The 16,037-nt window shown below is 38.8% G+C and overlaps 1 protein-coding gene and 1 long non-coding RNA gene across 4 annotated transcripts in view; one reads left to right on the forward strand and one right to left on the reverse strand.

Moving 5' to 3' along the window:
- GALNT1 (polypeptide N-acetylgalactosaminyltransferase 1) overlaps nucleotides 1-16,005 on the forward strand; it is a 130,794-nt gene extending 114,789 nt beyond the window's left edge. For both annotated transcript variants that reach the window (XM_054672130.1, XM_063795613.1), the window contains exons 10-12: nucleotides 7,051-7,149; nucleotides 7,662-7,796; nucleotides 13,796-16,005. In XM_054672130.1, the coding sequence (XP_054528105.1) occupies nucleotides 7,051-7,149; nucleotides 7,662-7,796; nucleotides 13,796-13,942 (381 nt within the window). In that variant the 3' untranslated portion in view covers nucleotides 13,943-16,005. The remainder of the gene's footprint in view (nucleotides 1-7,050; nucleotides 7,150-7,661; nucleotides 7,797-13,795) is intronic.
- LOC104003130 (uncharacterized) overlaps nucleotides 1-16,037 on the reverse strand; it is a 44,041-nt gene that overhangs the window by 9,027 nt on the left and 18,977 nt on the right. For both annotated transcript variants that reach the window (XR_001711303.4, XR_675669.4), the window contains exons 2-3: nucleotides 1,133-1,268; nucleotides 360-483 (exon numbers count right to left, since the gene is read on the reverse strand). This is a non-coding gene — a long non-coding RNA (uncharacterized LOC104003130). The remainder of the gene's footprint in view (nucleotides 1-359; nucleotides 484-1,132; nucleotides 1,269-16,037) is intronic.

The following is a 16,037-nucleotide window of genomic DNA, read 5'->3' on the forward strand; positions in this document are numbered from 1 at the left end:
TCTGCAGCTTGTCTTTAGAACCAAAAATGAGGAGTTTTTTGTTTTTGTTTTGTTTTTTTTGAGCTGACCCAATTTTGGACAATGCCTAGGCATTGTTAGCTGGGCCAGAGTTCGGGCGTGTGACAAAGAAACACTTGTCTGCTCCATGGTAGATGACTGCCAAGGCAAGCTTGCGTCTTACCTGCCTCTTGCCAGCTGGCTTCTGGGCAAGTCGCAGCGTTTACCCTCTGTGGCCTGCTTGTTATCGCCTTATTAACTTAGCAGCTGGCCTTAAGCCTTGTACGCCCTTAATACCAGGCCACATCCTACAGGTTAAAAGTGTCATTTCTAGATTGGAGGTCATTCTTAAGAGTACCCACCATAGTGCAGCCCAGGGATCTTATGCTTCTGATCACAGCTTCACCCATGTGAGCCTTCCTTTGCTAGCAACAGTAATTTAGCCTTTCATAGATCTCTTCTCATGCTTCAAGGGTCCAGGGAAACCTGAAATCATAGGATTTTTCAGCAGAAAGGGAAATCAGAAAATGTAAATATGACTAGGGTAATAGATATAATTTAGAGCATCTGGCTTCAGCTAACGCTGACGTTCGTAGTTCCTGTAGGACCTGAACAAATGTGTTTCATTGTGGTATCTGATAGTTGTTAACTCAGGAGCTGAGTATTCTAAACAACAAAAAGTAAACAATCTAGACCTTTACTGGTTTAGTCAGTTTTAGGGGCTGACCAATCGCTTTTCCAGGCAGATCTAATAATCCTAACATTTACTGAGCATGTACTTTATGTCAAGCACAAATCTGAATGCTTTATGAATATTAAAGCACAACACTATAGGATTGTGCTGTTATTTCCACTTCACAGATAAGTAAACTGAGACACAAATAAATGGTTTAAAAAACACGGCTAAACTCACAACCATCTGGTTTGAGAGCCTGTGCTGTTAACCCCTAATGTCCGTATTCTTTCTCAAATCTAACCAGTATTTCCCTTGCAGCAGAGAGTAGAAAAGTGAATCCAGATTCACTAATGCTAGATTATAAAAATGGTTTAACAAAGCTCTTACATTGTCCACCCTAATGGAGATACTGATTCTGGAGGAGACTAATAGTAGAAACAAAGAAACTTAAGCTCTAACCTCTTGCCTGGTTTTCCAAGAATGGGTGCATTCACAATTATTTTCAATTCCTAATGTCAAAAAATAGTAGTTTTAAAGTGGCAGTCAGGTACAGCTAAGTTGCTACTTCCGAAGGGGGGTTGAAGAGTTGCTGGGTCTGTGGATAAAGGAAAGAAAACCAACGGTTACTGTGTGCCTGCTATGTATCTGTCCCTGCTAGAGCCTCTGTATGTATTATCTCATTTAGAGCACTTAACAAACCTGAGAGAGAGAGAGATTTATCCCTGCTTTACCAACGAGAAAGGGTTCTTGTAACAGTGTTTTTAATTCTGTGTTGTAAATAATATTGATATCTGATGTCCCCAAGGTGCTCAATTAGAAAGGCGAAGTGCTGGGGAGAAGAAGGTAGATTTTGAGGTCAAATATGTTTGGGCAATACTATTTTACATCTTACATCCATCTGTACCACCATTCCCCGGTCCTACCAATAGTCATGATATATTAAAAGGCTTTGAGAAGTCCTTCAACAAAGAAACCTATTTAAATTTATTTAACTAGTATTTCCCAAACATATCTGATCATAAAACACCTTTTTTATTGGGGCACCTTGCAAGATGCTGTTCTTCAGATTGTGGTTTTTGGAATCACAGTCTTAGAGTAAATAACCTGCCCAAGGTCTCATGGCTAGTCAGGAATGAAGCACCATCTGCATGTCCCCACAATCTAAACTCTCACCCCTACAGACACTTTGAAAGTGTGGATATTCACACACTGTAAGTCAGACATTGCTGTGATTCAAGTAGAAAAGTTTGTTTCTAACAGCTCCTCACCCTTTATGATACTCTCAGTTTGTACATCGTTTCTAGATTGTTTTGGCTTGATTCAGTGGCGTGCCTGGCCACGTAAGGAAAGATGTGTTAATCAGCCATAAACAATTCCTATGAAGAGGACCATTAACCCACTGATCTTTCCCCTTGAAATAACTTACATCTCCTAGGATTTACACTGTTTCAGAAAGTACAAACCAAACTTGGGCACTTTCCATGTGACTTTCATAGAGTGGCCAATGGTGTGAGAACTTGGGTTTATTAGCATGTTGTGCAACTTTTCCCATCATTGACAAGTAGCTCCTCACAGATGGTGAAAGATTTTCTCCTATGTGTCAGCATCTAGACCTGCACATCTGACGTGTCGGCTACACTGAATTTAATTAAAATTAGGCCACGCCTGGTGGCTCACACCTGTAATGCCAGCACTTTGGGAAGCCGAGGTGGGTGGATCACTTGAGATCAGGAGTTCGAGACCAGCCTGGCCAACATGCCGAAACCCCATCTCTACTAAAAATATGAAAAATTAGCTGGGCGTGGTGGCCCGCATCTGTAGTCCCAGCTACTCGGGAGGCTGAGGCGCGAGAATTGCTTGAACCTTGCGGGTAGAGGTTGCAGTGAGCCAAGATTGTGCCACTGCATTCCAGCCTGGGTGACAGAGCAAGAGACTGTCTGAAAATATAAAATAAAATAAAATAAATGAAAATAAATTTCATTAAAAGTAAATAGAATTTAAAGCCCGGTTCTTCAGTCACAATAGCCACATTTGAAGTGCTCAATAGCCACACATGACTAGTGGCTGCTACCATATTAGCACAAATATAGACATTTCCATCATCTCAGAAAGTTCTACTGGATGGTGCTGGAGACATTAACAACTGCTGTTTTAAAACAGCCAACACGGCCAGGCGCCGGTGGCTCACGCCTGTAATCCCAGCACTTTGGGAGGCCGAGGTGGGTGGATCATGACGTCAGGATTTCAAGACCAGCCTGGCCAAGATGGTGAAATCCTGTCTCTACAAAAAAAAATAAAAAATAAATTAGCCGGGCGTGGTGGCAGGCGCCTGTAATCCCAGCTACTTGGGAGGCTGAGGCAGAGAATTGCTTGGACCCGGGAGGCAGAGGTTGCAGTGAGCCGATGTCGCACCATTGCACTGCAGCCTGGGCGACAGAGTGAGACTGTCTCAAAAATAAAATAAATAAAATAAAATAAGCCAACACAGGAGGTTACCCATCTGTCTCTGTATCATGTACTGCTACCCTGTCATTTCACTCATTTCTCCTTCCCAGGTCCTAAGTTGAAGTGGTCATATTTGCCTTGTCAAATCTATTGTTTTCAAATCTTATAATTAATGTATGCCCCCTCTAATTCTCTCTACTCTGAAATAATTTGGAATTATCATAACATAATTCATAGGGATGTATCATATCAAATTCCCAAGCCATCCTGTCAGTAGATACCTTCCTACTTGGTTAAGGAGAATATCAGGACCATATTGATATTCAGGAGTATCTACTTCAACCAAGAAAAGCTCCCTTCTTTTCCCATATCAAATCTGCCTTTTATTTAAGGGTTCCTGATAATTTAGAATCTCAGTTGCTGTTAGATGTCCTGATGACTACTGAATATGTTACCAAACAAGGCTCACTTCTTGCTTTTCTCTTTCCAGGATAGTCAAGAGGTGACTTGAAAGGAGTGAACTAAAGGAATTGGTAGTGTAATAAGACCACTGAGCAGTTAGCTGTAGACTGTGTGTACACCAAGAAATGGGATAAAATCCTCTGAAGAGTGGGAGACTCCAGAAAGAATCTAGCCCATTTGTTCCTTAAACTTCAAAATACCCCTTATCAGAAGGTTCTCACTCTTTTTAGAAGTCCAACAAATAAGACATTTGCCTAGAACATCCTTAAGAGCTAGTCCTCAATTCTTGAATGTATTTTCTCTTCCTTCTATATTTTCCAAATTCTGCTGTTTTAAAATTCCTTTTTCAAATGTCAGATTTTGAATAACCAACCCAAATACCTATTTTCATCCCAGTATAAACTTGAAACAAGTATGTGTTGTCACCCTTTCTACCCTCCACATCTCATTAGAAAGCTGGTAATTGGTTATGTAGTCTTAAAGCTATATGGAATTACAATTTTGAACATTTGATTCAGCATCCCTAGAAAATGTTTGTTCCTCATTTTCCCTTTCTCCAAAGGCTCTTCAAACTTAACTCCCAGCAAACAAACCTATTAGGTGGTCCTCTCCCTCCTAGAATCCTAGAGGACAAAACTTACCCCATAGTCAACCTAATTTTCCATGTCCTTGAGGAAAACATCTTACACACCCCATAGATGAGGTAGTCCACATGTATCACTACACAGAAAAGAATGTTCTCTGAAAACTCTATATTCTCTAGCCAGGCGGTATATAGAGGGACCCACCTGGAGAGCAGATGTCCCTTCAGCTACAAAGAAGCCACATATTTGTTGAGCCAAACAGAATCCTCTGTCCTCTAATGTGAAATTCACTTAGGGACTCTAACATCATAGCTGTGCTCTTTCAGAAGTGTAATCTCCAGTTTCTCCCCTTTACATCAGAGGAGTGCCTCCAGGCCCCACCAGGAGCCTGAATCTGGGTCTCTGACCATGCCACCCACCTCACCTGGGCCTCACTGACCATATGTTGTTGATGCAGTTTGGTTACTCCTCACTCTAACAGCTAATGGGAAGCAGTGGTTTCCAGTCCTTGGAGAAACTCCACTTTCAACATCTAATGGTCAGTAGTAACCCCAAGGGATAGAGGCCCAGATCTTGCATGTCGGGAATTAGTTATAAAAATCTTGTAAGGATGGTATAAGCTGTTATGTACAAATCTCTTACAAAATAGAGGCAGGGTCTCATCATGTTGGCCAGGTAGGTCCCAAACTCTTGAGCTCAAGGGATCCTCCTGCCTCGGCCTCCCAAAGTGCTAGGATTCTACATGCATGAGCCACCACGCCCCGCCAAGAATTGCATTTTTAAATTTGTTTTGAATTTTGGTAAAAGATAGGCAATTATTTAAGCAAATGGCCATTCCATATGAGAGCGAGAGAAGCTGAAGATAACACTGGTGTTAATCTAATAATTCCTGTGGCATTATCATCTTTCTTTAGCCACCTTTATTTACATCTGCATTTGGGGGAAGAAATAGAGGAAAACAGGATTGGAGAATTTATAATTTATATCAAAAGTATAAGGAAATAATTATTTTTTTGTGAATATATGAGATAAAGACTCATCTTTATCACAATATGAACTTTTTTTTTTTTTTTTAAGAGACAGGGCCTTGCTCTGTCACTTAAGTTGAAGTGCAGTGGCACAATTATAGCTTACTGCAGCCTTGAACTCTTGGGCTCAAGTGATCCTCCCACCTCAGCCTCCCGAATAACTGGGACTACAGGCGTGAGCCACCATGCCTAAGATTTTTATTTTTATTTTTTGTAGAGACAAGGTCTTGCTATGTTGCAAGTCTTGAACTCCTAGGCTCAGGTGGTCCTACTGTCTTGGCCTCTTAAAGTGCTCGGGTTATAGACGTGGGTCACTGTGATTGGCCCAATCTGAGCGAAATTCTTTTTCAAGTGAGATAGCCATCATCGTCTGGTATTAATTGATCACCTACCAGGATGAAGGAAGGTGTGCTTTATGCAAATTGGTATTTTACCATAAAATCTTTTATACAACCTAATACAACCTATTTATGAGGGAATAGGTTTCACAATTAATGGATAAAAAATAATGATGATGTAAATTATGTGGTAAAAGAACTCTTGGAAACATATAATGTATTGGACCCTGAGAAAAAAACATTTTGAAATTTCTAGCTTGAATAATTGGACAAGTTGTGGGAATATTAATAAAAATAGGGATATCAGGAAAACGGGAAATTTTGGAGGAATGATAATGAGGTTTGTTTTAGGTAGCACTTCTCAAGAGGGGATGGGGTGGGGACGTATTAAAATGTGAAGATGATTAAGTGTTCATATTAGAAAATTGAGAAATTCTGTTTTGAACGAACCGAGTTTGAGATTTTGGTGGAATAGCAAGATGGATGTGACTAGTGGTAAAGTGACAGTGCAGATTATTACTGTCTCTGAGCCTGTTCATGCTGGACTCTGAATTAGGTGCCTGGATACATTGTCTTACATAGCATCAGCACAGAACTGACATTAGCATAGAACTGACATTACCCCCCCAGTTCCTGATCTCAAAAGGTTTAGGTAATTTTTATTTAAACCTGAGTCTTTTATGTCAGAACCCTGGTTTTTATTCCTGGCTGCTTGGGAATATTGGAATAATATGCAGACTGTATATGTGTTTATAGAAGTAACTGGCTTTTTTGTGGTTTTAACTTTACCCCTACTTTATCTATCACACAAAATTAGTTACCTTTTTAAAAAAGTCTACATGACATGACAGATGTAGTTTCTCTTCTGGCTTAACCTGCTGACAGTACCGTACATAGGAATAGATTTAAGACTTTCAAACGTCTGTTAATTTACCATATGCTTTTAAAACTGCAACAGTTTAGAGGAAACAAAATATCAAGGGGCATTACCTAAAATATTCCTCCTAATTCTGATGACTGACTTAAATTCCTTTTATGTAATCCACAAATGTCTAGTGAAAGAGTAGAGTTTGTACCACACTATGCTTAAGCTTCCAGGTAAGACAAGTTCCAAGCTCTTTGACTAGAGTCATCTTAGTCTCTCCTAAGTCATCAGAGTAGTTATCAGAATTAATGTTCTTGTCTTGATTGATAATAGTGTCATCAGGGAGTTAATTTTTTAAATCATTAACCAAAGTAGAGTTTGTTGAACTCAATACAAATTTGAAAGGAATAACTTGAAAAAAATGAAAAAAGAAATTGTAAGGATTTTCCCCCATAAACACAGAAAATTACATAAACAGTTGTAAGACCTTTCTAGACCAATGAATTTTAGATACTCAGACAGTGATAGGCCAATAGGCCATTTCAGAGTAGGGCCAGGGAAAGTTTAGGTTGATATTTAGTGTATATGTGTGTGTGTCTGTCTGTCTAATTAACTTCTCCAACTCCTGATATTTTCATTATTTATTGTCCCATAGATACGAAATGTGGAAACGAATCAGTGTCTAGATAACATGGCTAGAAAAGAGAATGAAAAAGTTGGAATTTTTAATTGCCATGGTATGGGGGGTAATCAGGTGAGTATCTTAGAAAACTCTTAAAAGGGATAATTTTCAGATTTGTTTTTACTTTGCCTTTTTTATACCATGACATCATTCAGGAAATATTTTCCTTCCTTTAAAGAGAAAATAATAAAGACTTTCAGGTGAAGGAAGCTTTCAATCCAGTGATTTTTTTTTTTAATGAAACATTTGTGAAAGGCCCATTGTGAGAACTATGTTTACATTGCTGAGCACAAAATTTATTTTGCCCTTTTTATTCAAACAGATGACAACCCTTGACAATACATTCAGTGTATACAGAGAGCTCAAGGTCATTTTTGCTTCACCTTGTAAGCAAGAAAATGAGTAACATAACATCAATGTAAATTAGTGGTAGCTTTTCTGAGTCACTTTATTCTTCATTACTTTAATAAAGTACATAAATCATGTACCTTGAAATACTTGTATTTTCCCTGACAGCTAATTGGGCATTTAAAATGCTGACTAATTTATTTTTTCTGTTTATGTGTGTGCATTTTTATTTCCAGGTTTTCTCTTATACTGCCAACAAAGAAATTAGAACAGATGACCTTTGCTTGGATGTTTCCAAACTTAATGGCCCAGTTACAATGCTCAAATGCCACCACCTAAAAGGCAACCAACTCTGGGAGTATGACCCAGTGGTAAGTTATGCAGTTGCCTATAGTAATAAAATTATGTGTGTCACTGGGTATATTTATATACTTTATATCTAAAGGAATGAGTTCTTGTGGACCTTGAATATGGATCAAACTTGTCTTATACACTAAATATTGACAGGTGGGAAAAATAAGTAAAATAAATGTGTTTTAATCTCCCTAATAATTAAATTTTAGTCTTATAAAATCACAGTTGCCTCCAATCCCTGGGTCCTTGTTTACTGAGTAGCCACTGTTCCTTCTGTATGTCTTCAAGTTCTATAGTCTAGTTTGGGAGAAATGAGGCAGAAAGTAGGCTTTTAAAATTACTTAATTAAACACTTCAGTGAAAGATAAGTTTTAATTAATAAAGTTCTCTGGCTTGTGATGATTTCCCAGTGACATATATAACAGAACCTTTCATATTTATCTTTCCTTTTGTCTGGAACCTTTCTCTCCACCACCATCAAATGGGCTCACATGGAAGTACTTAAAAGGTATTAGTTCAATTAAAGCATCCGTGGTAAACCTCTTTCCACCTATTTGCCTAATTTTTCAACTTGTGCTTTTGCCAGGTTCTGGAACCAGCACCAACATCTTCAATATTTCTTTCTCTGGTTCTTTTTAATTTGGCTTAACTTCTGTAAGGCATTTAGTGCCACTGAACAGATGACTTTTTTTTTTTTTTTTTTTTTTTGAGGCAGGGTCTTGCTCTGTCACCCAGGCTAGAGTGCAGTGGTACAGTCACAGCTCACACAACCTCCACCTCCCAGGCTCAAGCTATCCTCCCACCTCAGCCTCTAGAGGAGCTGGGACCACAGGCACACGCCATCATGCCTGGCTAATTTTTGTGATTTTGTGGAGACGGAGTTTCACCATGTTGTCCAGGCTGGTCTTTCTTGAGCACTTAGGCTCAAGCGATCCACCCGCCTCAGCCTCTCAAAGTGCTGGGATTACAGGCATGAGCCATCATATCTGGCCTGATATTTTCTAATTTATTTTTTTTCATTTTTTATTTTATTTATTTATTTTTTTGAGATGGAGTCTCGCTCTTATCGCCCAGGCTGGAGTGCAGTGGTGCAATCTCGGCTCACGCAACCTCCACCTCCCTGGTTCAAGCTATTCTCCTGCCTCAGCCTCCTGAGTAGCTGGGATTACAGGCGCCCGCCACCATGCCCGGCTAATTTTTGTACTTTTAGTAGAGACAGGGTTTCGCCATGTTGGCCAGGCTGGTCTTGAACTCCTGACCTCAGGTGATCTGCCCACCTCGGCCTCCCAAAGTGCTGGGATTACAGGCATGAGCCACTGCACCCAGCCTGGCCTGATATTTTCATATCCTCTTATGCCTTGGCCATAAGATGCACTACTGTTTAGGTTCTTCTCTTAGTTTGCTCTCTGTTCCTTTTGTTGGCCTGGCTCTCTCTCCTTCTTCGTCCTACTCCTTAAATGGAAATGTTGTCCAAAGTTACTGACTTTGGCCATCTTTCCTCCCTTTACTGTGTCATACACCAACCATGGTCTACTTTAATCATCAATATGCTGTTCTCTGAACATACCTTATACTTTCCTAGTTCACATCTAAGATAATATGCTTCCCTCTGCCTGACACACCTTACCCATTCTTAAGAATCCAGCTTTGACATCACTTCCATGAATCCTAACCTGAAATTAACTCTGTCAATCTTAATTACAGTCATCTCTGACCTCTATAAAGCTGTACTTGTTTGTAGTTATTTATCTAGCAATCTTTTCTCCACTATTAGATTGTTAGATCCTAGAGGACAGAGATCATCTTTTATAAATCCTGGGTCTCCTTTCACAATGTCAGGCTATAGAAAAAATGATATTACCTATAATAATAGCTCAGTTAATATGGCCATTGGAAATGGCCTGAATGCTCTGTTCTAGGGTTTCCCATGGTATGTGCCACTGCCATTTTGGGTGTGACTGCCCCATGCATTGCAGGGTGTGTAGCATCTCAGGCTCCAGATAGTAAGTGCTAGTGGCACCCCATAGCCATTGTGACAACCACAAAATTTAAAAAATGAAAAACCTCTTAAGTTTATTGGAAAATGACAGTATATTAATTAGGCAGTATTTTTAGAAACCTATTTATTATAGCTAAAACAAATAGGGATTTATTTTTCTTACATAAGTCTAGAGGTAAGTAAATTCAGTGGCATAGTGATGTCAGGGATAACGTTGTTGTAATATTCTTAGCTTTTCCTTGTGGCCACAAGGTGGTTGCTGCAGCTCTATCGCATCCCAACTCCAGGCAGAAAGAAAAGGGAAAGAGGAATGGTATACTACCACACGTGTTGCTCTTTATTAGCAAAGTAAAAGGTTTTTCTGGAACCCCCTTAGCAGGCTCTGCTTATGTCTTATGGACCAGAACATCCCATGGTGACCCCCAGCTGCAAAGGAAGCTGGGAAAGCAAGTCTTTGGTTTTCTAGTCGTTAGAGTGTGAGATGGCCAAGAGATACAGGGATTGGGAAAGACTGTTGGCTAGCCAACCTACACAGTCTACCACAACAGTATTCCAAAAGTAAATGTTTGATGAAACAGGTAAGAAGCTGGAGATAGAGTATTTAGAAAGAGCCGGCCGGGCGCGGTGGCTCAAGCCTGTAATCCCAGCACTTTGGGAGGCTAAGGTGGGCGGATGACGAGGTCAGGAGATCGAGACCACAGTGAAACCTCGTCTCTACTAAAAATACAAAAAATACACCATACAGGCATGGTGGCAGGCACCTGTAGTCCCAGATACTCAGGAGGCTGAGGCAGGAGAATGGCGTGAACCCAGGAGGCGGAGTTTGCAGTGAGCCGATATCGCGCCACTGCACTCCAGCCTGGGCGACAGAGTGAGACTCCATCTCAAAAAATAAAATTAAATTTTAAAAAAAAGAGCCAGTTATGAGTGTGAAGTTTTAAAACTTCTAGATCACTTTGCAAGGTTTTTTCCTGCTGAGATAAAACATTAATGCTGGGGATTGATTTCTCCCAGAAGCAGACTCGAAGATAAAGTTGAGCATTCAGGATGTTTGTTAGGGAGCACTTTCTGGGCCAATATCTGTAAAAGGAATACCTCCCTCTCCCTGGGCAGAGGGAGAAGTTGAGTTGCAATGCAGGTCCAACAGCCTGAGCAGACTACAGGGAAAGCCCTGGAGGGGAACAGCCCATCAGAATCGTCCTGCCTCCATCCATTGAAAACTTAACAGTCTAGAAAAATAACAGAATACTTATGTCCATTATCTGTAATCTAAAATCATGAATTCTTAGATTTCAAAGCAACCCTAGAAATTAAACCCAGGATACTTTTTATACAAGTAGAAATTGAAACTCAGAATTAATTTCCCAAGGAAATTAATTGCCCAAGGTCTCTGAGCAGCCAGATAGTATGACTAGATCTCAAATCTGGAATTCTTGATTCTCGATCCAGGTTTCTTTGCACAGTACCACGCTATTTTTGATTAATAGTTTTGAGTCTTGCTTGTATTACATATTACATGAAATTTACAATAAGGCACTGGGCTCTTTTGCTTTGACTACTTGTATCTGTCCTTTCTGGAATAAAATGCAGATTTTAGACCTAGTTACATCTAGAAGTTAGGAGTAGGAGCTTGGCAAATTATTTTTTCTAGGATGCAGGTAGACTTTACTAAATGATTAATTATAGCTTTTATCTTCTCCTTCAAAGGTTACAGTTAGATGCTTGTCACTTGCTTGTCCTGATGCCTTAGTCCAGCTCTCTCTGAATGGAGACTAGTTGGTGTTGCCTGAGTCCTCTGAGGAGTGCTGTGATGACAGCATCCTACCCACAAGGTTCCAAGCCACAAGGCTCTGTGCCTGCTGTCAGCAGCCAGAGTTGTATCTGGAACAGGGTTCTCCACCAGAGTCTAGGCTTCCTGGGGGTGCTGCTCACCTTCCAAGTTATGGGGATTCTGTCCTGATGTCGAACAGTTAAATACTCAGCACAGAGCAATAACCTATGTGTTTGTGATGGGTTTATTTTATTGAATCTAGATGAGTGAAATGCACATTTTTAGAAACTAGGTTGAGAGAGACCAACTCTCCCAACTAAATTTTTTGTTGTGCTTAGTTGGGGGTTTTTTGTTTTTAGTAATAGTGACCATGGGCCTGATGAGGGAGGCCACTGGGATAAGCTTTGCGGGAACTCCCGGAATGTTTGAGAGGTTCTCTTGTTCTGGTCTTTCCTGAGACTGAAGCCATTGGCAGCAATGTGCACGCTGAGCCGCAGCGCTCTGGCTGCTGGATTGTGTCCATGACTGCTCAGGACGTTGCCAGGATGTTGTGTTTTCCAATAATAAGCATTACTCTATAAATGCAAATTACCATTGTATGTAAATGTCATTGTACCATTTATCAAGCATTTACTCTGGGATAGGCAGCACTTTATGTACATTATCTCAGTGCTTCCTCATAAAAACCCGGTGAGGTATTTTTGTCCCCATTTTATAGATGAGGAAACTGGGTCTCAAAGAGTTTAGGTTTTTGCTCAGAAGCATATAGTTGGTGTGTGACAAATCTGGAAATCACCCCAGGAATGTCTGACTGCAAAGCCCCTCCTCTCAATAAACTACACAAAGTCTGCATTAAAAAAAGAAAAAGAAAATTCCCACAGCCATGCTGACTCTCTTCTAGGTTCTAGTCTTATATTTGGAAGCATTAAAGATAGAATCCTGAACCTAAAGACAGTATCAGTAGTGACATCTGCAAAGATAGACTGTCATCTGCCAGATCCTACTTTGACCACAACACGGAAGAATAATAAATGACTGGAAGCCTAAGTAGTTGTATACAATTATTAGATTTTGTTTTAAGTTCTAATAGGTGCAAAAAAGGCCTCATGAAAATGAAATGTTTCAGATAAAAGAACTACATTAAAATAGAGCCATGAGTAAAAGAATCAGATAACTATGTGTTAAACATTTTACATTTCCTTCGAGTTAATTTACATTTGTAGAGTAATGCTTAATGCACATTCCTGTATACAACTACTTTGAAGTCCTTAACATGACCAGAGCATATTATCACAATCATTGGTGTGGATCATTGTTAACTATCTATCTGTTAATTCTTACCTGCCCTGCCCTTTCAAAATTATCCTAATAACATGTTGCTGCATCAAATCTAGAACTTAAATAAGTAGATAAAATATATAGCTATGTCTGTTAACCATTTATTAAGAATCTCTTTTGTAGGTGAGGCACTATGTACTTTATCTTCATTATCTATGTAGTTTCCCAAAATCTGCTCAAAATATGTAATGTGATCCTAATTTTTAAAATGAGAAACCTCAAGTTACCCAGGCTGTGAACTCAACTCCACATTCCTGTGCTTTCCTTTCTGTACCACACCATCTCCTTTAACCACCAGGATAGCCTCTGGGTTTGCTATGGACATAGGCATAAGATTGATTTTACTAAATATCAGCTGTCCCAACATTCTTATGATTTTGAGTTATCAGAAAGACCTGAGTGAGTTTCTAAAAACTTGAGCTTTGGAATCACAGAATTAACTTGAACAGCCTTATCATAGAGAAATGAAACAATTTTGAAATAGCTGTTTGAAAATAGGTTGAGGATCCTAAATTAGGAACCACTAATCTGGTCTTTTTTTGTTGTTTAGGAAACTGAAGCACAAAAAAGAGAAGCTTCTCATAGTGTTACAGAGCTTATGCCAGAATTAGGACTTAGAATTTAGGTCATCTTGCAGCAAGTCAAGTGTACCCCACTGGACCCCAGTGCCTTTCTCCCTCCCTCATACCTCTTTATCGACCTACATATCTACCTACTTCTCTCTCTCTCTCTCTGTTTCTCCGTCCATCCATCCATCCATCCACCTACCTACCTTTTCTCCGTTGTCTTTTAAATAATGTATATTACCAAAAAAAACACCTTTTCTGCAGAGGAACTTAATCACCAAAACTGATGCTTGAGGTGTTTTGTTTTCTTCCACTCTCATGTTAAGATTTTTTCTATTTCAGAAATTAACCCTGCAGCATGTGAACAGTAATCAGTGCCTGGATAAAGCCACAGAAGAGGATAGCCAGGTGCCCAGCATTAGAGACTGCAATGGAAGTCGGTCCCAGCAGTGGCTTCTTCGAAACGTCACCCTGCCAGAAATATTCTGAGACCAAATTTACAAAAAAACGAAAAAAATAAGGATTGACTGGGCTACCTCAGCATACATTTCTGCCACATTCTTAAGTAGCAAAAAAGGAAAAGTGCTTTCCTCCTCTGCAGGATGTAACGTTTATCAGCCATTAAAACTTAGACTTCTCTAGCTTTTCACTAGCTGTGAACCAGCCTTCCTGTCCATGGACGTGAAACTGCATAGTAATGAGACTGTGCACACTGATGTTTACAAGATTGAAAGAGTCTTTCTCCGAAAATCATGGTAAAGAATACTGAGACAATGAAAAAAAATCAACAAAATATGCTTTCTGGAGAACTGTACCTTTTATGGTTTGCTTGCACATCAGTAATTTCTGCTGAACGTGCTGTCATAATGAAGAGATTTCCAAGATTTTTTTTCCTGATTAGAACTGGTAGCCAGTATATTAAATATTGATATAAAAATAAAAGAACTGGAACCAGATTCAGAATCATGAAAACAACATTTTTACAACAACAAAAAAACTATATTAAACAGGGTTTAAAGGAAATTAAAACAGAACTATGAGAAGTACAATTTGTTATAGTATAGTATCAAATTTCTATATAGATTTTATACCTCAGTGGGGAAAAATAACTGATTCCAATGACATTCATTTTGTTTTCATCTGTGATAGTCATGGATGCTTTTATTTTCCTTGGGGTGCTGAAATTGAGCTGAAAAAAAAGGCTCTTTGAATATAGTTTTAATTTCTCTCTACAGTTTTTTTTGTTTGGTTTGTGGGCTGTTGGAATTGTAATTTTTAATTGCCTTCTAAAAAATGGAAATTTAACAATGTCTGATCTCAGCTGAACAAATTAGATGTTTCAGTTGCTCTTGGGTCAACTGGCTTACAGATTTACACGTGCACACACACACAAATTTCTTATCACATTTTCGACTTCTTCACTTGACCTAACTGATTATGCGAAATACCCAAGATTCATGCTACTGTACCACAGATTTGTTTTCACAGCAATAAATCTTCAGTTCTTTGTTTATGATTCCACTTAACAAAAGGCCTGCAGAAGTGATTTATTATTTGGGTATTTGGAGATAATACATTTGATGGTTTTTTGGAAAACCTTTTTCACTCCATACTCAGATATGCTTCATTGTCAAGTGCATATTTAGATTAGATTATTGAATTGTAATGTTTATCTGCTGCTTTTTTTAAATAAAATTTGACTGAAAATGTTTAATTGGCATTTTTTAATGACTTAGCCAAAGAAGTGCAGCTATTATTCCATATTAATAGGCTTGCATTTCTTTTCCTAAATCTTATTTAGGCTAAATCAGTTTTATTTTTCTCTGATTTTTTTTAATACCACAGAATCACCTGAGTGTCAATTGAAAGTTGTCAATTAAAAGGTAACCTTTTAATCTCATAGGAGGAATCTCATTAAGACATTTTTCCTGATATGTAGAGCAGTCTGTTGGCAAAAATGCATATATTTTCTTTCATATTTGTAAAATTATATTTAATGGAATTCTTTTCTTTGATTATCAAGGACTTTCACTGCAGGCAGTGCTATTTCTTGTGCCTAAGAATGTTTCCAAAAGTCGCATCGCTAATGATATTTGCCAAGTTGAGTGTACACAAAGTTTCTCATATCCTGTTCAAGTTAATCAACATCAAGCACATGGGGATGCTTTAGGGTGAGTCTATAGTACAAAATGCATAAACCATGTCCCCAGGAAATTTGAAAGGAAGCAGGTGCTGAATGGAATTTTTTTCCTTTTCCATGAGCTGTGTTAATTCTATCTCCAGTAGGCCTAATGCTTGAATAAGCAAGATGTCTAATCAATAAATTATTTTCATGCTCAGAATTTCAGGTTTTTGTACTCCAGCATAGCTTGGTCTTATTTCTTACTGTATGAAAGCTTAACAGCAATGTGATTTAAGGTTTTGTTTTAAATGGGAGATGTAAGTGATTTAATTCATGGGTACTTTTAGAACCTGATAGATAATCCCATTGCCTTTATTTTTCTAATTAAAGAATTCCTAAATACTTTGAAAATACAAAATATTCCTGAATAGTTGTGCCTTACATTGGTTTTATTTGAAGTTA

This window comes from Pan troglodytes, chromosome 17, assembly GCF_028858775.2.
Source record: "Pan troglodytes isolate AG18354 chromosome 17, NHGRI_mPanTro3-v2.0_pri, whole genome shotgun sequence".
In the NCBI taxonomy this organism is placed as follows: domain Eukaryota; kingdom Metazoa; phylum Chordata; class Mammalia; order Primates; family Hominidae; genus Pan; species Pan troglodytes.